The sequence below is a fragment of the Poecilia latipinna genome, unplaced genomic scaffold (genome assembly GCF_001443285.1).
Source record: "Poecilia latipinna isolate Pla-1442-1.1 unplaced genomic scaffold, P_latipinna-1.0 Scaffold276, whole genome shotgun sequence".
In the NCBI taxonomy this organism is placed as follows: domain Eukaryota; kingdom Metazoa; phylum Chordata; class Actinopteri; order Cyprinodontiformes; family Poeciliidae; genus Poecilia; species Poecilia latipinna.
Window position 1 is genome coordinate 458,990 of NW_015112892.1, and position 26,243 is coordinate 485,232.

Here is a 26,243-nt window from a genome sequence, read left to right on the forward strand (position 1 = left end):
TGCCGCTTTATTATTTTTTTCTTTACTGAAAGAACATAAGTTGGACAATTTCAGAGCTGAACAAGCACAACCAAATATTCAATTAGCTTCGTTCCTTTCCTGTAAATACACAAACATGACTTGTCGCAGATTCAGCAGATAGAGTAGAAGGGACGGCTGGCCGCTGGTTTGTTCTCGTGTGCTGAACTGCCGTTGAGCTGTTTGGGATTTTAGCTGTCAGATTTGTGCTCCCGCACGCCCACTTGCGCATTTACCTAAGCCTGAACTCTGAAGAGTCTGAAATGCAAATCTTGAGCGCCAGGGACGTGTGCGGCGCCTCATTTTCAGTCGGGCCGCGGCAGCCTCCTCTTCCCCGCGGCCCTCTGACTCTAACCCCTCATCACAAACAGTAGAGACTCTTTCTGCTGGCAACAACCTGCCCACCCTCCACCCTTCTTCTCAGTCATGTCGCCTCCATGATTTGGATCAAATTTAAAGCAGGAAAAGGAATTGTAAGATGATTTGCCCTCCTTAGGAATTGTGTGTTTTTCATTAAAAGTTAAATGTAATATTAGTATCGGAATGATTCTAAATAGACGTATCAGTAAAGAGTTGTAAATACTAAATGAGATTTGCAAATTTTAATTATACCTATCTTTGTGCAGTCCCTCTACCTGCCTGAATAATTTGCAGCAATGTGTAAAAATTGCAAAAAAAAAAAAGAAAATGTAAAAAATAAATGTTAAATCTATTGGATGCTCCACAGATATTCCCACTCCTGGTGAAATATATAAAAAGCAGAAAAAATATGTCAGAAACATGATCTGCACTGAAATATTTGGATAAATATAATCCAAGAGTCACTACATTTAGTTGAGAAAACACTACCTTCTGAAAAGATATTAACAAAATAATCACTGCCAAAGTTATTGACTCTCTCTAACTGTTCCTACAAGATGAAGTATATTTAGAAACTTTAATTTTGCAATCCATATGGAAGAAAAAATATCACAGAAGCTGCACACAGTGACCTATCTGGGTCAAGTATCCATAGCAACAGTTTATTTTAAGGGTTTTCTACACATCATTACCAAGGTTGCTCGTAATACTGGAGCATTGTGTGAATACCAGTGAAGGTCGGCCTTGTGCCATCAAATCATTTCTCCAAATAATAGTAAATTTGAACTAAATGGTATTGGTCCAAGCACTGTTCCGTGTGGAACTCCGTTATGTACATTTTTCAGGGTTGCCAATAACAGTGGATAGTGGTGTGAAAGCACTTATCTGTAGAGAAAACCTAACTGTTTGGAGAGGCTGCCCTTGAATTCAATTTATAAGGTCATTTCTTTTAGTTTCATTAATAGCTTCTTATACCTTTTGTTCTTCCTTTGACTTCATTTTTTTTAACATCCTGCTGATACTGAAAACAGTTCATCACAAGTGGTCTTCATGCAGGGTGTGAACCCCTTACATATATTGTGTTTAGTAATTAGAATCTGTGTTTCAGACCTCAAATTCCTGAGCAGGAATCTCTGACAAATAATGTACAAAAAGTGCATTTTAGACTAGTTTTCATCATATATGACGATTAACAAACTCTTTTATCCCTTCTCCAGCGTCGTCGGCGGAAAAAAGCATCATCGGCCTGTATGGGGGAACGGTGGAGATTCCTTGCACCTTCGAAGCCAACAAAATCAAAGACGTCACGTTGACGAAATGGAAATATGTAAGTCGCAGTGGAGGTCAATGCATTCGCTACAGTGACATTAGTCTGACACCCATTTATCATGTCTGAGCCACGCCCCGTCTGGGAGCAGGAGGTGTGCATTAGAGCATGCATCTGTCACCTCCATATGACGGCGCATTATAAACGAAGCCGGGGGGAGGGAGGGCGGAGCTAAACATTGTGCATGCTTTTATTTGAATTGGAAGACATATTTGACAGACAAATAACAAATGTACTCTTCTCTTGTCTTTAGGAAAATGTAGACCTTTTGGTCAAATCTAAGGACAAGGAAACTGTAATCTTAGCCACCGATGAGTACAAGGATCGCATCAGCCTGGCGGCAAATCTCAGCCTCCTGCTTACCGGAGCCAAGCTGACCGACCAGCACACCTTCACCTGCCAGGCATTGATTACCACAAACTTTGGTCCAAATATTAAAGACTTTTCACATGCTCTAATCGTCCACAGTGAGTACAGGCGTTGTGTTTCTACTTTAAAGGTCCTTTCAAGCAATTTTTAAAGTAAAACACTTGTGTTTGAGCTGCGTCTGCATTTGCACTTAGATATTTCCTAAGTCCAAATGTCTTAGGACAATTGAAATAAGACTAAATTAACTTAAAAGCAAATTTTCTGCAATATATAGAAGCTTGTTTTAATAATGAATTCCTTAATATTGGTGAAAAAGTAGTAGTTCCACTGGCAGACTTTTTTCCATTTACAACAAGTCGTTTTTTCATGTTATAAGTGAAATAATCTGCCAGTGGAACTTGTAATTTTAAAAATAAATATTAAAGAATTATTGACCTAAAAAAGCTCAAATGTCTTGATGAAAAGCTACTTGAAAGTTTGTTTTATCTTATTTAAAGTGCACTACGACATTTGCACTTGATTCTAGAAATACTTAGTAAAATGTTGCTTTTGCAGTGCACTTTTTATGATTCTTTTCTATTTTTTGTATAATTTACTTCAAATATGTAAATGATATCTACCCACATATTACAATATAACATACATATCACAATATAAACTAAGATATAAGAAAGAACAATAATTACAGAACACTACAACCAAAAATAAATACATAAAACAGCTTGAATATTGAGGGGGGAAAAAGCATAGCTTATTGTCCCTCACCTCTTTGTTCAACTAAAATCTTCTCACCATTGAAAAATAATTTAGTTCACTAATTCAGTTCAAAATTTCAAACTAGAACATTATATAGTTTATCATAACCACAGTGTATAATGTCCAATATTACATATTTGGGTGTTTATTTCTGTTAATTCTGATGGTTAGGTTTTACAGTGAATTAAAATTCTTATTACATGAAGCCAATAACAAAAATTCTAATTCAGAAATGCTTGCTAAATGCCCATGTACTTTATAGTATATGCAATGAAACGTTTGTATTGGACACTTTTTCCGGCCACACCTTTTCCTTCCACTGAATTTTCCACTAGCATGGAGTACTTTGTGAGCATCCAGGCTATTGTGTATGATAATAGAATTTGTCGAGATGCATCTGTATTCATTATCTAGTCTAATTGACCATGAGGTCGTCGCAGCACAAATACCTTACAACACGGTGCAGCTGTTTGAGGAAACAACATGCCGGGGACGAGGCGTTGCCGACGGTTAAGAAGCGCCGTCTCCTTTGGGACAGGATAAGTTAATTTGTTTTGGATTTAAGGCTCTGTAACTCTGCAGACTTCACATGCACAAGCAGCTCTTTAACCCTCTGAAGGAACGCATAATGACTGACACCAGGAACAGCTGTGTCTCCAATGACAATAACAATAACACCATTTTTTTTGTTTGTTTGTTTGTTTCTTACAGAGGCGCCTGAAGCTCCTTTTATAACCGAGAAGGCAGCAGAACTGGAGATTGGCAAACTCACAAAGGTGGAGTTTATTTTGTGATAATTGTTGCTTATACCTACAGTATTTTAAGCAGTTATTCATCAAGAGAAACCCTCCCGATTCGTGCGGCGCTATCTCGGGACCTATAGGAGAGAGCGTGAATGTTACTACAGTAATGAGTTCTTTGAAGTGATTCTCATAAATTAGAGAAGAGCAGAACCCCTCCTTCCCTACAGTAATTAGAATACTCAGAGGATTGGACGGGTTTTAGAAACGCTTCGGGCATTTCATGGTCTGTTGCGTGGAAAAGTCTTTTACTCCTCAAATGCTGTGGAGGCGTTTTTTAAAAAAAGAGAAAAAAAAAAGCTAATATGTTTGGTAATTTAAAACATAAATGAAATGCTGGCTTTTCAGTGAAGTCATACGACTACAGTGGCTTCCAAAGGATTCATACCCCTTGAATTTCTCTCATTTTTTGACACATAACCGTAAACTTTAATGCATTTTATTGACTTCTAACGTGATAGTACGCGAGCTTCATCATCAAGTTAATTTGTATAGCGCACTTCAGTGGCAAGTCGATTCAAAGTGCTTTGCGTCATAAAAACATGAAACAAAAAAAGACATTACATTGCAGTGACAATTAAAGGGAAGTCAGAAAAAGTTGCAAACCAGACTAAACCTGGTGATATTCCAGTTATTATTAATCAAAGGCTACTCTAAGCATATTAGTTTTCAGCCTTGATTTAAAAGGAGCTCAGGGTTTCAGCATTTTTGCAGTTTTCTGGAACTTTCTTTCAGGTTAAATGTGAAACTGAAACATTTAATTCTACTCTTCTACAGAGAGTAGAACAAAGAGTAGGAGTTGTCTGACATTTTTAGGGAGACCCGTGAAGACATAGTTGCAGTAATCAATGCAACTATAGATGAAGATTTTCTGGGACATTAATACTTTTATCTGGGAAATGTTCTTCAGGTGGTAGAAGACCGACTTTGTAATTGTCTTTATGTATCTCTGAAGGTTCACCCAGATTTGTTCAGACTGAATGAGACTGAAAATATCTCATTCAGTTTTGTTTCTCTTTCATTTCACTTCACAATGGTGTACTATTTTGTTGTTCAATCACATTAAAACTCAGTTAAACAATTTGTAGTCTGGTGCTAGGGTTTCCCCCAGAAAACTTTTGCGCTAGGGAAGTCATTCATCCTGCGGCCCGTCGTTTTTTTGAGTTAAAAAATGTTTAAAGTTGACAAGAAGTTTGAAAATATCACTTGATAATTATGTGATTGTGATTGTGATGTAAAAGATTGGAAGATTAATACCTGAACACCAACTATAAAGTCTTAAAAAATGCAAACATTTTAAATAATACTTTAAAAAAAATAAAAAATATGCAATGCTCAGCCTCGTGGGGGCACAAGTAAAGCCTGGTGGCCCGCCAGGCTTATAATACACTGGGGAAACCCTGCTGGTCATGTCACAAAGAGTTAAATGTTTAAACGGTAGGAATACTTTTTGAAAGCACTCTCTTACTTTTTTGCTATTGAATTCATTAATGAATCTGTTTTAATTTTAAGAGATTTTTTTTTCCTCTCATTTATTCCACAGCTTGGAAAATGCATTGCAAAAAATGCTAATCCACCTGCAAAGATCGTATGGCTGAGGAACAACAAAGCACTTACGAATGAAGAAAATCGTATGCATCTTTCATCCTGCTTCACAATATGACATGATAGCTAAACATGATCTTTATCAATACTTCATGCACAGATGTTTTTTCTGCTGCCACAGCATGTGCGAGATGTTTTAAACCATGCTGAAGTTTTTTTTCTACTTTTTTTGGTTTTGTTTTCTCTAGGGACTGTGATTATGGTGAACCAGACTTCTGGTTCGTTAGACACCGAATCCACGCTGCTGTATTCTGCGCGGAAAGAAGACACAGGCGCCCAGTTCAGCTGCAGGGCGGAGCACTCGCTGGCCAGTGGCCTCGTGTCCCCCCCAGAGACCTTCGTCATCAACTGTGAGTAAAGGTGAACACACCCAATGTCGCTTGGACATAAAAGGAAAGACAGGAAGTCAATGAGCCACACAGAGGATGATAGATTTTATTTATCTGCAGGATACCTTGAGACAGACTGCATAGTCAGTGTGAAGCTGGGCAGTGGTGACAGAGTCAAAGGTTTGTAAGCTTTAGGAACTCAGAAGGCTTCTTTGGCACTCGCTCCTTCAGAAGTAAAATTTGTCCAAATCGGAAAACATGCATAATTGTTTTTAGAAGCCAGCTTAATTTTTGGAAATGTCTGCTATATTTCAATTTTCCCCTTCCAATATCTCTCATTCTGCTGCAGAAATCTGTGCAGATTTTGCAAGAAAACCTTGAATGTCTGTTAAAACCAGACTTTTTAAGCAACTTTGTCAGAAATAAATTATTAACATCATGATAAATTAAAGTGAGCTCAATGATTTCCATTCTAGTGATTAGTATTTTTGATGAACAATTTTGTTTAGAGAAACATCAAAATCTGTTTTACTTGTGGTTTCGGTTGTGTGTGGTTTTTATTTCAGTTCTGTTTATTACTCCTGGTTGTTTTATCTGGGATATTTAAAATTTCTTCTAGTTCCAGTGTAAAGTACTATTTACAAATATTAAAGTTTATTAAGAGTGCAAACTCGCGTTGATATTCCATTATCAGTGTATTACTTGAAAACAGCCTCAAAACAACAATAGTATCGTTTATCGCAATAATTACTGGGACAATTTATCCTCCAACAAAATTTATTGTGACAGATCTATTTTTAATGTCTTTATATTTTGAAAACTCTCCTGAGTTTTGCTTCAGTTTTGAGAGTTACTCTGGACTTCCAGATTGCAGCAGATCTCTGAGTCTGCTTTGACTAGGCCACTTTAACAGAAATATCTTAACTCTGGCCATATGTTTGCGGTCATTGCTTTGTTAGAGGATGAACATCTGTTCTGCAGCCTCTAAAAGGTTTCCTTCAGGGTTCTCATACGTTTAGCTGTGTTCATCTTTTCAAGAATTTTATGCCTTAAGCTTTTCCACCACTTTATTCTCAACATGTCTCTACCTGTTTCCTTGTGATCCTCTTTGATCACTGATGTTCTCTAGATTGTTATTTTTAAAAGAATTTGACACCACTGCGTGCTTCTCTTTCTTCTGCACAATCGTTTAAGAACTTTTCAAAGAAGTTTCTGCTTGAAAAATTCTGTGGGAACAAACGTTCTTGCGAATCACTGCGAGTAGTGTTAACTTTTTTTTTTTTGTTACTTTCATGTTTCCATATCACTGCATGAAAAGATTGATCCTTTGTGAAAATGTTACTTATTTTGCACCTAATATCTCATTCTGTCGATATTGAGGTTTAGATTTATCCTGAACAGACTTGAAAGAAACCACATGCTGCCTGAAAGCCTTCAATTTGTAAAACAAAGCAGGAGAAAAAACACAGAGCAGGCTAAGATCGAAGGTCATGCAAGTCGCTTTGGTCAAAAAAGAAGAAAAAAAAAAAGTCCAGGAGACTTTGCAGGGTTAATTTGCTGCTGTGCAGCTCCTGTAAGTGCAGCTTGCCCTCCGGGGCAGCCCGACTTGCCAGATGTCAACCACTTCAAGCTTCTAGCCCCCGTCTCGCTTTCACCTTCCGCTTGTTACCATTTCCAAAGTCTGCTTCTCTTTGGGGAAACAACAACACCTCTGTGTTGCGCCAGCTGAAAATGTCAAGTTTGATTTGGATTGGGCAGAATATTAATTATAAAGTTCATGGAAATCATTAATCCCAGTAAGCAAATACCAGAAAGCGAATGTTAATTTTGTTCATGACGTTTTCTTTGTAATTGCAGTTTTAGAGTTGGCATAAAACTTTTGTTCACGCTCCTGCAGGCACGGTCTGCTCTGAGGGCCTCACAGCATGCTGAGTATTTATGTACATATATAAAAATAAAAACCAGTGCTGTGTATAGCATGATCTAACAGTTCTTTCTTTAAAATATAAGAGCATCTGCTAATAAACTATTCTGCATTTTTCATTTTTACATTTATAATCAAGTTTTCTGATGAATAACTTTACTGCTATTTTAGTTCGAGTTGGATAAGCTTAGGAACATGTAAAATAAACACTTGTAATAAGTTGTGCTTTTCAAATGTTAATTTTACAAAGTATTAACTCTTATTGTCATTCTGCTCTACAAAATTATACCAAGTTGGCATCCACTAGTTAATTAGCTGGACAGTCTGCTCGGGTATTTAGCCTGTAGATTTAAACGCCGTTACTTTAACAAAAATGAAGTGTGGTGCTTCTTTAGTTTTCTCACCAGTTTTTTTTTTTTCTTTCACCTGGAAATATTTCGGAACAGTTTTTCTTGTAAGTGACGAAAAAGCGTACACTAGAAGTAAAAGTCTGTTTGATTTATATAAACGAAACATGTACCTAGGTTATATGCAATTAGATTCTGCTTTAGTTTTCTAACTTCATCATATTTAAAACATATTGTATGGTTATGAATATTTCATGTTGAGAACTTCGAATAATTTCGCATCGAAACTGTTCAACCATTTCATGTCGAAGACTTGGGATCAAATTATGTTTATTTTATACATTTCTTTATATATGAATCAATCGACGTTCACACCTTCTCCCTCTGTTCGTTGATCACTCCAGTTGAAATTCTGCAGGAGAAATCCACTGCAATGAGAGAAAACCCATTGAATGAAGATGAGAATTGAGTGAAATTGTGTTGACCAGGTGGGCTGGTCCCATTTAGGATGGTAGCTGTTTCTTCTGCCATGTGTGTCAAGTTGCTTCTGTGCTTTATGATTGAATAAAAGAGAAACTTCCCCAGATAAACCATACAGGAGGAGTTTCAAAAGGTTGGCTGGAGGAAAATAAAACAGTCTTTCAGGAACTCACACAGAACAGATCATGGGGGCCCAAGCCTGAATCCACTGAATAGCTCGTTACCAGGCCGTCTGCAGAGCTGAATGACACTCTGAGGAGTAATCAGCCTGAAATCAGTCATCTGATTCTGGTGTGTTGGAGGAAGGATGCATCTACAAGTCGCAGGATAGTGGCTCTCAAGGACTGGACCTGGACATAAAATAGCCTGGAAAACAAATCAAGAAAAAAACTTTTTGCTCTAGTTAGCCTCTTGTGAATGTAGTTGTCTTTAATTTCCTACATCTTTGAAAGAACTTTTCATATCTGTTGGCAGCTTTTCACATAAACTGAAAACGAATAAGCAAGGTTATGAAAACATCCATTACTTTAAAAACAAAATTGTCTCTCAAAAAGAAAAGAGTTTGGGAAAAATTAATCCCTTGTGGCTGAAAAGTTAAATCTAACGCATGCGCAGGGCAATTTAAAACCGACAATCGGCTCCCGCCTGCAGAAATCTAGACAGTTTATTCACATTAACAACAGAGGGTAGGAAAATACTGATTATTTTTTTCTTTTTCTTTCTTTTTTTTTTTAATTTATAGTGTGTGTCTGAGCACAGATGTCTGCTGTCTGGTTGTTGCCTGGGCAGGTTAAGTTATTAGCTGATGTGCTGCATCATTTGTAAAACACTCATCTGTCTATCCAGTAGATAATGAGCTGCAGGAAAAAACAGCCTCTGACCCGTCAGAGAATCAACAAACACTGTTGCAGCTGTTGCTGGTTAAAACATGTTTTTTTCGTCTTCTTTTTTTGTTTGTTTTTTTTTTCTTTTTGTTATTTTGCTTCAAGCCAAAACAGACAAATGTAAAAAAATAAAAATAAAAACTCGCACACACTGGAGAGAAACCTTTTGCCTGTGACGTTTGTCCTAAGAGTTTTAAGTCGAAGCTGAACCTCAGAGCCCACGTTCGTATTCACTTGATCCCAAACAACACTGAAAGGTTGTTTGGGATTTTTTTGTTTGTTTTGTTTGTTTGTTTGAGGTAATATGTATTGAAGTTACCTGCCGACTTCAGTCCAAAGTGGAATTTCATTTCTTAAAAGAAATGAAATTCTTGAAAGAGTTCGCTTCAGATGGAGCGGAAACGCCGAAGCTTTGAAAGGACCGTTTGCTCGAGTGCCTCCGATTATGACAGTAATTCAGCCATCTTCCTCTCCGCTCCGCTTTATTCTCGATCATAACCAATACCAAGGTGCAGAGTTTGAGCTTGGCCTTCCACTCAGTCAAGGATGGGGCCAATCTGACATGTGTCTGCTTTTTATTATTATTATTATTATTATTATTATTATTATTATTATTATTGTTTTGTCTGCGCAGACTCCACAGAGAAACTCGTCCTGGAGGTCATCTCGAATTCTCCACCCGTGGAGGGAAACGACGTGACTTTGAAGTGTGTGGCAGACGGAAACCCTCGTCCCACCAGCTTTAACTTTCACATCAAGGTATGTAAAATCCAAACTTGTGAAGAAAACTCCTATGTAGCCCGCATCAAGAAAATTTAAGTATCTGACCGAAATTAACTGAAAGATGGTTTTCAGAAGCTACTCAAGCTATCTTGTTTATATTTGGAAAAGAAATTGGTCCCTAAACTAAATAATTAATTGTTTTCACTCTCTTTGTGAAATGTTTGCGATAATTGGTAATGACAAAATGGAGCTGGGATTAATCAAATAATTGGTTTTTGAAGATTTAATTTTTAAAAAATCTGGATTCCTTTTTCCACCAATCCACAGTTCAGAGTGATGTCATCACATCCAAGGCAGCCATCTTGTTTGACAAGCGTGTTTTACAGCTTCTGTTTATTTGGACTTTGGATTCAGGTCAACTCTGTGATGGAATATTAGAGAAACGCTAAGATTGTTCTTTTTCAATTGTTACAATAGTCATAATATTACAATGCAATTGTATGGCAACAGGGTTGAGAATAAATAATATTACCAGACTAAAGCTGTATTAATAGAAGAATAAAGAAGTAGTTTTAACTCTAACATGAAAAAATAACAAAAGATTACAATGAGAAAATTTTGAGCATATTGTATAAGTTTTGCAGATGATACTTAATACTTAACAAAAGTACAAAGTCTTTTAACACACCATCAAAACATCATCACTAGCAGGACTTTGAAACGATGGTGCAAACAACTGTGACTATTTCAAAGAAAGAGCAAATTAAACTAACTGATAACATCAGATCCTGATAACTCTACTGAAGCTTTTTCCCAGTAAATGTTTTTATTCTGGTAATTTCAAGACATTTTTCTGGTAAAATTGAGTCCTTGTTCTGCTGATATTCTCAAAATTAAACAAAAACTCCCATCGTACAAAGCACAGGAAGCACCATTGAAATGAAAACCACATTTTGAAAATATTTTCATTCATTTGTAGTTTCTCTTTCAGAAAATAAAACATGAAAAAAATGGATTAAAATCTGATATGAAAAATGTAGATGTTAGGTTTTAATTCTACCACTTTAAGGGTTTTTTAAGTGTGACTAGTCTGTAAGTTTAATTTAAGTCCAGACTTTAATTAGGCCACTTCATTTATTTATTTTTTTGTTGTCTTTGGATAGCTATTGTTGTTCTTCTTGGAAGTCTCTCTTAGATGTGGCTCAAATAATTTGCAAATGTTTTCTGTTCTTGAATTTCTGCATATTGGTCATAATACATTGTTGTTGTTTTTTCTTTTTTTAAGACCTTTTAGTCTACTTCCTGTTGTGAAACTAATCTAGGGAGTGACATCCAACATCTTTGGTTAATCCTAATTTATTAGTAAATCAACAATGGGGATTTACTAATAAATTATTAAATTTAAATGTTTTTTTTAATGAAATCTTCAACTGAAAGCTGCATTTTATATTTAGCTGGGAAACTTTTGCCCTTTTGATAATGTGAGTCATTTAAATGTTGTAAAAAGAACGACGCCGCAGTGTAACCGAGGCGACCTGCTCCTGCTTCGTTGAACTCTTTTTGCAGGGAAATGTGACGAAAGTGGAAAATTCAGACAATTACACCATCGCAAACATCTCACGCAAAGACAGCGGAGAATACAAATGCTCTCTAATTGACCACCCCTCGATAGAAGCAGCCAAGAACATCACAGTCCAGTGTAAGTATTGTTTTGTTGTTTTACTTCCTTTTTTTTTAAAGAAAAGCAACTTGAGTTTTGGTTATATGTCTGCACACCTGCATCATTATCTCTATAATTTCCTCCTCTGCCTGCAGACTCTCTTTGTTACAATGAGATGGGAAGGTTTTGTTTTTTGTCTTGTTAAAGAAAAGGAAGTCCTAATATCTCTCTTTTGCCAGACCGTCCTCTTGTGATTTGCAGAGGCAGCCGTTGTGTGTCAGCCGCACAACTTCTAATAATTCCGTCTATGAGCCGAGCGCGGAGCTGCGCGGTTTGACAACGGAAAACGCTTCCACCCCTATCAGACCTCTGAACCTTCTTTTCCACATCCTATCTCTCTTCAGACCTAGACGTCAAATTAAACCTGGATAAGACGGTCATCAGACACGCAGGCAACTCTTTGAATCTAAGTGTCAGCATTGATTCCTCCGACACAGCAACGGTCTCATGGACAAAGGTAAAAAAAAAAAAAAAGCAATCTTCCTTAGAGCGGTGCTTGAATCAATTATGACATGTTTGTGCTCGTTATTGAAAGTGCCGATTTTTCTATTCATTTGACGCAGGGAGGTGTTAAAATTAACAAAGAGCCCGAGATCGCCAAGCTTGCCTACTCAGATGCCGGTTTGTATGAGTTGGAGGTGACGATGGGCCCCCTCAGCAGAAAGGCTTCTTTTCGTCTGACTGTCGAAGGTACGGGTTAAAGGAAACGCTTTGTTGCTCAAAGTTTGCTGGGAAGATTTCTAATTCCCTTGTGTGCGGATGGGGAAAAAATAAAATAAAATTTTCAGCCTGTTTGAGCAGCTCAACGCCAAAGAAATGAAGCGAAAGAATGGTAAACATCTCTGAAACTCAACAACTAATTAAAGCATGGTTGAATTGATAAAAATTAAACGGTGAAGAGAGTTCTTTACAAACATAACTTATTTTCTGTAGAAGTAAAACATTCTTAACATAATGTTAATTTGCAAAAAAGGCATGAATAGGATTTCTTTTTTTTTTTTTACCTGAAACACTCAATGTTTCTATGGATGCATGCAACAAACCTTAAACTGGCTTCAAAATTACAATTTTTAATTTCTTTGGAGATTTTTCACACTTTGTGATGTCACAACCTATTTTTTGAATAAATTTTATTTGGATTTTAAGTGATAGACACAAAACAGAGTGTGGCATAATGGGGAAGTAGAAGGAAATGATAAAGAAAAATCAAGTGCAACCAGTTCAGTAGATCATACACAAATTAAATACAGTCCAAGTTGATATTGTAATGTAAAACTTATATTAAAATAGCAAAGCATGAACACCATAGAACACAGAAGACAGGTCGGGAGTGAAAATATGGAGAAATGTCAAAGCAGAGTTGGGTTATAAAACAATATCCTAAGGTGTGAACATCTCAGAGAGAGCATAGAACAACTACCAAGACATGGACGTCTGACAAGCCGGGCAATCAGACCAGCAGCTAAGAGACGCACAGCAACTAGAAGCTGCTGAGCTGCTCGTCTGCGAGTCAGACGAGACGTGTTGCTGACATGAGCACAGTTAGCCATGAGTAAGGCTGCATAACGTATTGCAAATGTTCGTCATTGCAGTATCGCTCAATATTCATACAAACATGCATTTTTCATGCTAATGTAATATTTAGTCTTAGGGCAGCGGATGTTCACGGCGGCAGAGATGAATGGTCACAGAGTGACGGAAGCACAGATAGAAAAGAGTGGAAACAAGAAAATATGTATTGTGATTAATATCGTCATTGCAATATTTTCCAATACTGTGATGACGCATATTGTGCCGCCCTAGTCATGAATAATCAAATTGATATTTATTGAAAGAAGAAGGGGGGAAATTAAGGTCTTAAAATATCTTAAATTAATAAAAAAAAAAAAACAGGTTGGCCTTAAGTACGTTAATCACAGGTATTAAATTTTGCAGTGGCAGGGATCTTTCTGGCGGGATTTTTCTGTCAGCCAAAAGTTTGAATGGCACACATACATTACATTCTTTGTTTTGAGCCGGTTGAGGCTACCGCTAACTAGATGCTAGAAAACCCTTGTTAACTAGCTAGGATTTTTCTGTCCATCAAGGGTAAGTGTAAATTACCAGCATTTGGCTAGCTAGCTGATAATTAATCTTTGCTTGCCAGCTAGCTAGCTGGCTAGTAGCTAGCCGCATACTGCTACTAGAAGCTAATATACACTTTTTTGTTGTTTTTTTGCGTCTACCATCTTGGTAGACTCCTATGACTTGTCCAGTCTGTTGATTGAATGGAGTATGGTTTGTTGTGCTATTAAATAAATCAAGAGAATTATATAAAAGTGATATTTTCTCACTTTATCTGTTTTATCTGACCAAACACTGTAAGGCAACCTAACCTGTCGTAGTGTTGGCCTTTGCTGCTGGGATAAAACGCTATAAAACAGGAAGAAAGAGCAATATTTGTTTTTATTCCCTGCATCCAGGCTCTTTGTTTATATTTCTAAAAGAAAGAATCCTTTTGTGTGGCAGCAAATATGGGTTCTTCCCAAAAATGCTATTCTTTCAAGTTGAGATTTTCCTCGTATCATTTTACATTTTACCCACGAATGAAATGCGACCATGACGAATCACTTTCTGCTTCAGGTGTATCTGAAACGTTCCGTGCCGTTGCAGGTGCTCCGGTTATCAGAAAACTGGACGATCAGAACGACAAAGACGGCCACCGTAAAGTCTTAATTTGTGAGGCCGAAGGTTCCCCAAAGCCAGTTGTTTCCTGGAACATCAACGGCACTTTGGTATGCACACACACACAGAAACACACACTTCCGTGGAAAGCTCATCCTCCTCTCCGGGATTAAATGAAATTCACTCCTGCATAATTTTTGCAATTTTTGTAGGGCAAGTGTATAATATGTTATATAAGTGCACATACATTTATTCATAGTGGCTTCAGATTTTTTGCAGCCTGGACCTCTGGCTGCTAGCAGGTGTTAGCACCCTTTATAAAGATGTTTAGACGCCTTGAAATAAATGTGTTGCCAAAATTGTCAGTCCCCTAAAAATACTTTAAAATAAGTCAATTTAAACTTTTATAAACCTTCTGTTTCACTGAGGTAAAAAAACTGGAACTGTGAAAAAGAAGCTTGCCACACACAGCAGGGATGTTTTAGAGAGATTAAATAGTCATTAACACTTACTGATATAGAACTGCAGTAAGAGAAGAGCATAAAGAAGGACTCTGGAGATATTGTGCAATAGGGGAAATTATACAATCATTTTCTCAATTTTGGCACCAGTGATTTTATAGAAAACAATTCTTTCTATACTTAATATTTTCCCCAAATGAATAAATGCACCAGACTGAATTTTTCAAATCTTTTCACTCTTAGTTTATGCTACTGCAACAGAAGATTTTTTATTTTATTTTAAGACTTTAAGTGTTACAGGGAGGAACGAGAGGACAACACAACTCTACCAGGGGTTCCAGATAGCGAGGAGGGTGGGGTTTACTGCATCAAAGGGGCAGTGTTATGTATTTTCCAGACACATATTCCCATTTTATATCACAATTAAGTAACTATCTAACCTTAAGTTGTTATAAAAATGCTGAATATATCAAACATGACTTAAAAGAAATTTGACCTCACAGTTTGGTGCCTTGAAATTGGGCCTCTGTCTCTTTAAGAAGCACCTGCTTTTTCCAGAACTCTGACTTCAGCATTGAAGTCAAATATTCTTAGGAGCGTTGCACTGAGAAATAGTTTGAATGATGAGGTCAACAGATGAGCAGCTCCACCAGGTGTTTGCTAGTTGCTGCTGTCGCTAGTCTGGAGGAGCCGAGTGTGGAAGATGCGGGGGTGGGATGCTCTTTGACGCGGCGGTTCGGCTGGAGGCAGCAGCTCGAAGGAGGAGGTTTGGGTAAATAGGCGTTGAGTTTTGTGAGCGAAAGCATTCAGACATCCTGGAGTGGTTGCCATGGGAGATTTAGGGATTTCTCAAACATGCATGAAGGAATCAATGCAGCACCCCAGGTATGTTTTTGATGAAGAAATAACATCATAACATGATATAAAGCTCAAAAAAGTCAATTTTACATAACACTGCCCCTTTAAGAATCCAATGTGCATCATGAGTGCTGAACCTCTACTGATTTATCTTTGTTATAAAGCAGAAAGCTTAGAGTCGTGTTATCTTCTTGGCTTCACTTTATGGTATCTCCAAAACACTCGACTTTATGATTTTCTAAATGGACAGTTGCCATTAGCTAAATTCAATTTAGCTGAATGCAAAGTGCAAGTGGAAGTTTTCCCTTTTTTTTTTTTAGAGTGCTTGGTGTGAACTGTCACTGCAAAGTCTGTAGTTACAACACAGAGATATGAAAGACTATAGATGTGATTACTGTGACAGCATATCGGGTTTCAAAGCTGTCAGAAGCACTCAATGAGCAGCTCTTTATATATATATATATATATATATATATATATATATATATATATATATATATATATATATATATATATATATATATATATATAACCAAATAGATTTTTTTTTTTTTAAGAAAATCGTTAGCCAGACAGTGTATGGCATTTAATGTGACCCTTCAGATGTGCGGTGCTACACAATGAAAACTGAGCTCTTTCATGTCTCCTAGGTTGTCCACAGTAGACAAAGAGAGAGGCTTTTTGTGTTTTTTTTTTTTTTTTACTGCCCACTATCATTTCTTCTTTATGGTTGGCTAGCGAGACTGAAGCAGGAGACTTCAGTTCAATCGATGTCATGATATCCCTTACGGTATTCGTTAGACACAGAGTTAGGCCGGATTTGGGAAACCAAAAAGAAGCTTTATTCATCTTAGCTGCATTTAAACTGACTAATTATAAAATAAATGGCTGGCAACTCTGGCTAATAACTCCACATCCGACACAGGTTCACACTTATCACCTGCACACGACTTATAGGCACGACTAATTCGCCGTATATCAGAGAACTTATATAGAGTGAAGATGAATTGCGAATACATCCTGTTAGTGAGGAGAAATGTAGTACAGCGAGTGGTGAGGGAAGGGAAGCGGGGGAGAGACGGAGAGAGCTGCTACTCTATTCTTCATACAGTTGGAAATATCTCCTGTAGCTCCAGCACTTTTTCTAGGTTCTCATTAAAAATAGCTTAAAACTGTAGAACAGTGTCCGACAATATGTGCAGCTTCTTTAACTTCTGTTGAAACCTCAGTATATCTTGATACCATAAGCCATCTCAAATTCACATTACATTTCTACTTTTTAGCTTGTTTAGGCTCATTTTTTAACACAGCAGTTGCGAAATTACTAATTTTTTTTTAACATTAGCAGAATATATATAGAAAATGCAGCCAATGGTCGACATATTTGATGTGCTTCGAGGATTTTGATGAAATGTGATGTTTATGGCTTGTTTCATAATTGATGACTTTATGCTGCTTTTATGGAGTAAAGCACCTTGAAGTGTCTTATTGCTGAAATGTGCTACACAAATAAACTTGACGTGATAGTGTTTTTCACTTTTGACATCCAATTTAATCTGGAGAAGACTCCCTAGTTTAGGCAGACCAAGTCTAAATGTTTCTGACCACCTTTCCTTCTTTAACAAAGTACCAAAGCATGGGAAACTTGCCTTCTTCAAGTTTCCCATGCTTCGACCTTCAGCTTCAGACAAACTTTTCAAGCCATTTAATTTGAAGAATCCTTTTAGCGTTCTGCGTTTCCCTTTTCGCCTTTAAAGCTCTGATATTTTCTTGGCGAATCAATAGCGGTTGTCATAGCAATTCATTCCGATACTGGTCTTTGATGCGAGAAGGCAACATGTCTGTATTGCAGTAAACATGGCGGTTACAGCTGCTCCACTGAAGAACCTTCAATAATTAAATGCCGCGAAGGACTCTGAGAAACTCCAAAGAATCGACCAAAATCAAGCTTTTTCTTTTTTTTTTCCCCTACGCATGTGATTCTGCTTTGCTTTTCGACTGAGCAAAGGATTGCCTCATTAAAGTTAAATCACATTGTTTCTTCCGAGCTGCAACACGTCTGGACTGAACTGATCTGGTCTGAGCATTCTTAGGCGGTTATTCCAGGTGTTTTGAAAGAGTGGATTTTTTTTCTTTTTTCATTTTACTTTCCCCGAGGCTTAAACTCAGTATTTTGCAGCAGAGCACTATAAATACATCTCCCCCCTGCAGGCCCCCCCCTTCCTTTGTTCCTGTGGTCCACCTGCGTGCGCGCTGATGGGCAAGCCTTTCAGAGAGGCACTGTGAAATACAGATGAACCTCAGGCTGTGTGCGGGATTCTTTTCGGCTCTCTCGCCACAAAAATCCTAAACATCCTGAAGCTGTGTGCAATAATTCATCAGCTGTAAAGGTGTTCTCAGATCCTACAGTTAAAGTAATGCAGCTTCTTTTTTCCTCGATTTAACACTTCACGCCTAAACCAATGAAGGAATCATTTTGGCTCGTTAGCAGATTCATTGTAAACATTGCATCCTCTTTTTTTTTTTTTTTGTGAACAGGGTGTTGGCAGTTTGTCTTTGTGTCTGGGGTTTTCCTCCGAGACTTAGAAGTCTGTGTCCCACAGGCAGAGGCTGCTCCTTTTTGTCATGAAAAGGCTCACTTTTTGCTTAACTGTAAAACATTGCCACCTAGTGGCCCAGACAGGTATTGCGAACACTAACGTGTTTTCTTTCTCACTTTTTCAGATTGATGAGAAATCCTTCGACAATGGCACAATAAAACATAAGATCTCAGTGATGCCCTCTGCAAACCTGAGTGTAGCTTGTACAGTGTCCAATTCGTTTGGCATTGACACCAGAGTCATAACTGTGTCTTCTCGTAAGTAAAAAAGAGTGACTGCATGATCCTCTCGTAACTCTCTCTCTCTACTCCAAATTGCTGGGGGTGCTGTCTTTCTAAATGTTTTTTTTCTTTCCTATTTCATCCACTAACTCTTTGTGTCTGCATGCTCATATAACAAATACATGTGGAATATTTAATCAAGATGTAATCAAATTTGTCTTTTAACTGGCTGATTCTTAAAATTGGATATTGACATATTCGAGATTTTCAACTGTAGTCAAAGCTAAACTCCACTTTTGGTCATGAAATGCAGAACGTGGCATTGAAATTAATTCCAGACTTCACATTTAATCTAAAAATGGTGCCATATACTGTCATAATTAGAGATGCACTAATCTCAAATTCGAAATATCTTTTTTTTGTTGTTGTTTATCTTTGATTTGTTGACATAAAAGATATGATTGGCATTCAGAATTTTTTTCTTTTTGTCTTTCTGTCAGGACCAGTCGTCAATTGTTTAAATAGGAAGCAGAGACCACAGCATTCACATGTAAAACTGTCTTTGCTTCTTAATATAATGATGATTAGTGCAGCCAGAACTACTAAGACTCTCCAAGTGTAATTTCCTTGAAAATGGAGATCTTGATCTTAAGCCTGAGATTTCCAAAAGACTGCCAACATTTCCATATCCTGCTAAACGGAGGCTAATAGCTCAGAAGGATAAAGCAGAGCTACTATTTTTCTATACCTCATTGAAGGCCCTCCCATGCCTCATCCGAAGCGTCAAAATCAGCGTCGTCTTCTTCAGAGGGAAGCGTCCTCCTCCCATTATGGAAAGATGGGCCGGATTTGAACCATTTTGCACAGAGTTCTGTGTGACTGGTCAGAAGTTTGTTGGCGTATTTCATGTAACGATGCGGTCCGACAGCAATGTTGTTCGTTTCAACTGGTCCGCTTCCACTATCCTTTTTCTTTTCATCTGCAGGCAAAGTACTTTTGAGGAACGTTTATCAGACACAGTGAGGAATTATGTACATTTGTACCATTCTTCAAGAAATACCCATAAATATTACACAGCTGAAATGATTAATTGCGTTAATTGTGATTAATCGATTATTGAAGTAATTGTCAATTAATTCAGTAGTTGATTAATCATTAATTGGAGCATATACTCAAAAAAGGCAATTTATTGAAAGAACAACATGCTCAAAAAAGGAACTGAATGATCCCTGTTTTGTATATTTTTCATTTTTTGTATTTAATTGTCGAAATACTCGACAGAATAGTCCACTACTAAAATAATCGTTAGTTGCAGCCCAAAAATACTGTGAAAGTTTGTGCGAATATGAACGTCCCACAAACGGCGTGATTAGGCGTCAACTGTTCAGCTTTGGGTGAGGGATGGGAGACCATCTAAGCCTTCCTGTTATCTGCTACAAGTCTTGCTCTCCCTCACTCTAACTAACATTCCTTTACATTTACTACACATATGTAATGTTAGCAACTTCTGATATCTATATGCTTCCTTTGACATATTTTTTAAAGGTGATACTGAAAATGGCCAGTTTAGCGTTCAGTAAGTGATTATTGTTTGGGAGTTGTCAACAATCGGAGTCAGTCACGTGGAATGTTCCTGTCAGCCAGCGACGTGTTGGTTCATAATTAGCCATAGCCTTTACAGAAGACATATTCGCAGGGATTAGGGACCACAGTTGCTTTTCTAAAACACCCCTAACATCTTATTTTAATAATTTAAACACCAAATATACCTAATGTGCAAACCTGATACATCTTCGGTCTCCACTCTCGGCTGACAGCCAATCAGCGGAAAGGAAATGAACTTCTGCTGGACTGGCTGATTCTCACACGCCAACCAGTAACTTGTCGAGTAGCGTTGCGCCCCACGTGTTTTCACTTTCCAAAGTTGCGTTTTGTTTTGAATATTTTAGATGTGCTCTGCGGAGAAAACAAAACGTGAGATGACCAATTTTCTGCAAGTAGCGTAGAGAAAAATCTGCAAATGCTATTGTCTGTGGTTCAGAAACTGAGAAGTTACTTAGCTAAAGATCTAACGTTCACAAAAAATTAATCAGCTCCATAATATTAATCACAGGATATGTCAAGTTTGGTTGTATATCCTGCAGTTTGTTGGTACACAGTTGTCTTTTTTTATGTCACACCTTCTCTGACACAATCTAAATGATGCATGCATTTTGCACTGATTTTTTTAAGAAGTGTGCAGTGTTTACACCATGTTGTGCTCCTTCTTAATCATTCATCCCTGTTCGGAACGGCTTTTCACATCCTCTTTCCACCATGTTGGGATGCTGGATTTAATCTGTTCCCTCTTTGCATGCTGAACTAGAGTAGAAGTAGAGTAGTACGTTCTCTGGATGACGAACTTGGTTTTATGTTTTGTTTTGGGTTTTTTTCTTCTTTGGTTTGTTTTTGTACCCACTCCCCTCCCCTTTTTGGTTGGACGTTAATATTATTTCATATCTGATTTCAGTATTTGAGGATGTGAAAGTGGATAAACGAGGTAAGTCGTAGCAGTCTTCTACGTCTAACGTCTGAGTTGGAATTATGTAGTGCCGACCGAAAGAAGGCTCTCGGGTCGAATGTGTATCCCTGCATCGCTTTGGGTTTTGCAACTAGTGAAGAAGTATTAGGCTGTGTGTGTGTTTTTTATTTATTTATTTATTTTTTCCTTTGAAAAAAACCATAAGAGGAATAGAGCTACCAGCATCCTGGCAAGATGTCAACGCTGATCATAATCCCATTGAGTGATTACATAAAACTGGAAAGCAACCATTAACAGTCCAGTCGATAAATCACAGTCATGCTCAGCGCAGACGTGGCCATTCATCAATGCATTTAAAGCACATTGTTAGTTTTTGATTCTTTACGCGCACCCTGGCCTTAATTTTCCCCACCAAAACCAGGTGTCTGGTCACCGATTGCTATGGTTTGTCTTCCAGATTCTTCAGACGACGATGACAAAACCAAACTGGTTGTCGGAGTTGTAATCGGGCTCCTGGTCGCAGCATTGGTTATAGGCGTGGCCTACTGGATGTACATGAAGAAATCCAAGTAAGAAGACCTCTTAAACCTTTTTGTCCCAACCCTCGTAAAGTTTCCTAATTTATAAAGTCACTTTTGCCAGAAGCCCATTACAATAATGAAGCAAATTTCCTGAATTGCTCCCACACTTTCGATGATTAGCACATCAAACTGACTTTACGTCAAACTGACTTCCCTTTATGACGCAGATAAAATTACTTTCAAAGGCAGATTGTGTAAAATGGCATTACTCCCAAAGGCTTAAAATAGATTAATGACAGAAAAACTTCTCCATTACCTTACCCTGGATGGTATCTCTCTAAATAACTTTAGAGAAATAGAAATCAGTCCTGACCTGAGAGTTGAGTCACCAGAGGGATTTCTGAAACCTTGAATAACTTTACAACCAGTATGAAATCTCAAGGGCTGTGGTAAATGTTCCTAATTCACCTGCAAGAAAAACTTTTTTTCCATTAAAGACTTGCAGTGGACTGATGAGACTGGAACTTGGAAGTGTGTGTCCCATTTGATCTGACTTAAAAACATCCAAACATGGCGGATTAACATGGTAGTACTTTGGTCCTGATTATCCTGGAAGACAATATCTGATATTCGGCCGAGTTCCTCTTTGGTTATGGGGCAAAATCACCTCTCACTCAAATCAACGTAGTTAAAAAACAACAACAAATAATTAAAACTGCCAAGTTTGAGCTTGATGTACCAAACATTGTGGACATTTCTGAAGGAAATGCATTAAATGATTCCAGATCCAAGGAATTGCAATCACTATTCTCAGAGTGGCAATATAAAATTATAAGCAACGTAAGTTTGTTGACTTAAGATTTACTTGTAAATAAATAAATGGAATGAATTGTACTGTATACTGGCTCCCGTTGGCACTTATTTATTCCAACAATCTACAAATGATCGTCTTATTCCCATGTGTCTTCTTCATTATTGTGGTTATAAGTAGTTGAGAAGCTGAACTGGCATTACTCTGAGACCTGCGGTTTGTGCTTTGACCTCCTGATCCTGCCCGAGGCAACAAAAACAACCACCTACTCCCGCTTGAATTGTCTTGGCCAAATCACATCTCCAGTCCGCTCCTCGACTTTATGCACTACCACGAGTTTGTTTGTTTTTTTGTCAACTTTTAGCTCTGACAGGATGGATTACTAAAACATTCAGCGTGTCCTTAAAATCCCTTAAATTCATGTATCTAAAATGAAGACCTTTAAATGTCTAAAAAATATATAAGTTGGCCTTAAATATACAAGTCACAGGTTTTAAATTTTGTTGTGCCCAGACTACTTAATCACATATTTTATGTTCTTTATTTTTCTCATGAGACTTTCCTGTCAGGCAAAAATTTGAGTTGCATGCAAACATTTTCCTTGTGTTCTGTGACTCGAGAGGGTTGAGGCTACCACTAACTAGCTGCGAATAAACCCCTTGCTAATTACTCAGGTAGCTTTTTCCATCTGTCATTTGTAAGTGTAAGTGTAAATTATCCCCATTTGGCTAACTAGCTGCTGGTAAACATTTAGTTGCTAGTTAGCAAATCAGCATTTTTGTTTATTTGTTTACTAACTATCTGCTAATAAACCCTTGCTAGCTAACTAACCAGCTTTTTTGTGTTTATCATGGATAATTGTAAATGACCCAGTTGGCATTCTGAGCAAAACGGCTTGGCAGTATTACTGTTTAAAATATGCAATTTTCCTTTGTACGTTTCTGTTGTGATACAGGTTTTAAGTGTTTTATAATGGCCTTCAAAAGGTTTTAGCTTTGAGTAGATAAAACATGTAGAAACCCTGATGTTACACAATGAAATTTTAATCCTTACAGGCAAGGAAGCTGGAAAACTGGTGAGAAGGAGAATGGGTCTTCTGAGGAGGAGAAGAAGTTGGAGGAGAAGATGGAGGAGAACAGCCAGAAAGCAGACGTGTAGACAAAACCATTTCTGAAAGAGTGAAGTGAAAGGTAGAGAGCAAGGTATTTTTATTTGTCTTTCTATCGTCCTGATATGACGACTCACCAAATTTACGGAAACCTTTATTTGACATTTCTTTCCAGTGAGGACGCAGAACTTTTGCACATTTCTCTTCACCTCAGTTCTGGGAAACATTACCATTCATTTGGGATGACGACAGCTTGGATTTGGTTTCAGGGACACTTTTACAACAACAACAAAAAAGAACAAAAGCATAATCCAGACATCCCTCACCCCCTCCACTAATTAAACAAACAGAATGGATACTGTATGTGATACATAAGTTGTCTGCACTACTGATACATGTGTAAAACTCGTCTACCATTAGGATTCATGTTTGTTAGAATGACATTTTTGCAAAGGGAGAACATGCAGACCTTTCCTTTTGGGTTTCTTTTAGTTTGATGGAAGTGAAGTTACTCCTAGACGCGTTGCCTTCGCCGTAAGGATGCAGAGGCCTGCGTTAGTCTGTGTTTGACTCTTGGCTCTCGATGATGTTGTGGGAGCCAAGAGACGTTTCCATTGCTTCTTAGTTTCATGCCATCTCAGGCCAGCCACCTCTGCCTTCAGTGTCAGTAGGTAGTAGTAGTAGTAAAATCTGTTTGTGCATTTATTTCACTTTGTAAATTTATTGGATGGAAAAGCTGATAATGAGATCAGGGCTAGGGGTACAGTGCCTCGAGAAAGCATTTGTTTCCCCTTTGAACCTTTCCATATTTTGTCATCATGTTGCAATCACAAACTTAAATGTGTTCTATGGGACTTTTGTGATATTTCAACAATACAATACCCTTTGATTTAATTAAAGGGTGTCAGATTAAAGGGGTCTGAAAACGTCAAAGATTTTTGGTCTAGTTTTTAGTCTTGAAACGAGACATTTTAACTTATATGGGAAAATGTCCTTAGACATACACAGATTCTACTGTGATTCAGCTGCACATTTAAATTGTACATATTGAACAAAAATTAATTCCAAGGCTTGAGTAATAATAAAATAAATAATAATAATAAAACAAAATCTTGTTGGACTGGCAGATTATTTCACCTATAACTAGTTGTTCATCAACTCTGAGGAATTGCCTTGAAGCCAGCTCATATTTCTTGCTGGAAAGTTACTTGCAAGATAGTTTTGTCTTATTTCAATTGTACCAAGATATTTGCACTCAAAACTAAACCAAAGATACTTGACAAGATTTTCTTTCTTATTTTCAAGCATTTTTTAAAAATTCGTCCATGACATTAAATCCCCCCCAATAAAACAGATTAAAGTTTGTGGCGGTAATATGACAGATGTGAGGACAAAATGGAGTTCTCTGGATACTTGTACAAGGCACTGTATGTTCGTATACGCAGCATTAGGTAAAAATGGCAATATGATTTTCCATGTAAATTAGGAGCTAGGTAATTTGTCACAAAGCTGTGTGGTGTTAAGAAACATGTCTTTGGCTTTCTTTTTGTCTTACCAGGAGATGAGATGAGATTATTTTTGCGTTTCTTTTTCCTCGTTTTGTTTGTTTTCTTACTGTCCATGAACTGTGCGTTCGGCGTAACCACGGCACAACACAAAGAAGGTAGACTACTGGGAGAATGTACAGCACCCGCTCAACTTGCCTGCCTTGGTTTCCGCCTCACGCATCTCTCGCAAAAACGATCCTGTCAGCCTGCAGTTACGAGAGGACGCGTTAGTTTGTGGGAACTTTGAGCCCGATGCCATTAGTTTTGAGCTCCATCGGTGTTTGAGGAATGATTGTTTCTTAAGCAGCCATGGCGTCACTCTGTGGAACTGGGGGATGGATAGGATGTGCATCTCAAAGTAGCCTTTATGATATGTTTGCCTTCTTTTTAAAAAAAAAAAAAAGTCTACCTGTAACTACTTAAGTTTGTGATGTGCACTAGGGGTTCATGTTTCATGTTTCAAGTGTGTGTAGAATAGAATGGGATACGCGCAGCTGTACATGTCACGATTTTTGGTCCATTTTAAGAGCATTAGTAAAAACTGAAAGGGAAAAAAAAACATTTGTTTTAACATTGGGGATGTAATTGTGAAGTGTGTGAATTTTATTTTCTTTATGCTATTTATATCATTCAAAATTATGGATCCTGGTAGGCATATCAATTACCGTCACATATCTATGATTTAAACTGTCGCTAACTTGCTTGCAGACCTTACAAAAAAACAAAAACAAAAGAAATTAACTCATCGGTAGTTTGCGTAGAGTCTGGTTGAATTATATATCAAGCATGTTATAATCTCAGATCTCCAAGCTGCTGTTTGTTGCCTACCTTGTGGAAAAAAAACAAAAAAAAAAACAGCTACTCTCAAATTGGAAGAATGACCAAAGAAAGTGAACATTGCCATGCAAGTATTGTAAATATCTGATGTTTGTTCTTTTTGTACTTTTGTTTAAAATAAAATGTACATTTTGAAAAGTTATGGTCACTGAATTTGTCACAGTTTTGTGTTTTGCTTTGCTTTGTTTTCTGTTTTTCTTTCTCTCCCTCATCTGATCATTTTTTTGAAATAAAGAAAAACGCACATCAGAGCTTAGATTTATTTTTTGTATGCACACACAATCTGGGGTGTCAAGAGAAAGGCATCGCTGACTTTCTACAAGTTGGGAGTGACAAAAAGTCTGAAATTAAAATAATGTTTTCTGTTGCATTTTTAAAAAAAAAATAATTCCTTGTTGACGGTCTTTTTTTCATTTAATAAGATAAATGACCAGATATATTGTTGATGCAAG

The 26,243-nt window shown here is 37.5% G+C and overlaps 1 protein-coding gene across 3 annotated transcripts in view; it reads left to right on the forward strand.

The window, feature by feature from the left end:
- The window catches only part of LOC106948167 (CD166 antigen homolog), a 77,414-nt gene extending 53,724 nt beyond the window's left edge, over positions 1–23,690 (forward strand). Inside the window, exons 2-16 of one of the 3 annotated variants that reach the window (XM_015033692.1) lie at positions 1,596–1,705; positions 1,959–2,172; positions 3,542–3,606; positions 5,174–5,261; positions 5,424–5,585; positions 9,834–9,958; positions 11,489–11,621; positions 11,987–12,099; positions 12,206–12,332; positions 14,295–14,416; positions 18,350–18,482; positions 20,956–20,985; positions 21,425–21,536; positions 23,355–23,501; positions 23,583–23,690. In XM_015033692.1, coding sequence (XP_014889178.1) covers positions 1,596–1,705; positions 1,959–2,172; positions 3,542–3,606; positions 5,174–5,261; positions 5,424–5,585; positions 9,834–9,958; positions 11,489–11,621; positions 11,987–12,099; positions 12,206–12,332; positions 14,295–14,416; positions 18,350–18,482; positions 20,956–20,985; positions 21,425–21,536; positions 23,355–23,457 — 1,637 coding nt within the window. In that variant the 3' untranslated portion in view covers positions 23,458–23,501; positions 23,583–23,690. The remainder of the gene's footprint in view (positions 1–1,595; positions 1,706–1,958; positions 2,173–3,541; positions 3,607–5,173; positions 5,262–5,423; positions 5,586–9,833; positions 9,959–11,488; positions 11,622–11,986; positions 12,100–12,205; positions 12,333–14,294; positions 14,417–18,349; positions 18,483–20,955; positions 20,986–21,424; positions 21,537–23,354; positions 23,502–23,582) is intronic. The other 2 variants (XM_015033691.1, XM_015033693.1) reach the window with 2 other exon arrangements.
- Positions 23,691–26,243: the final 2,553 nt, after the last annotated feature.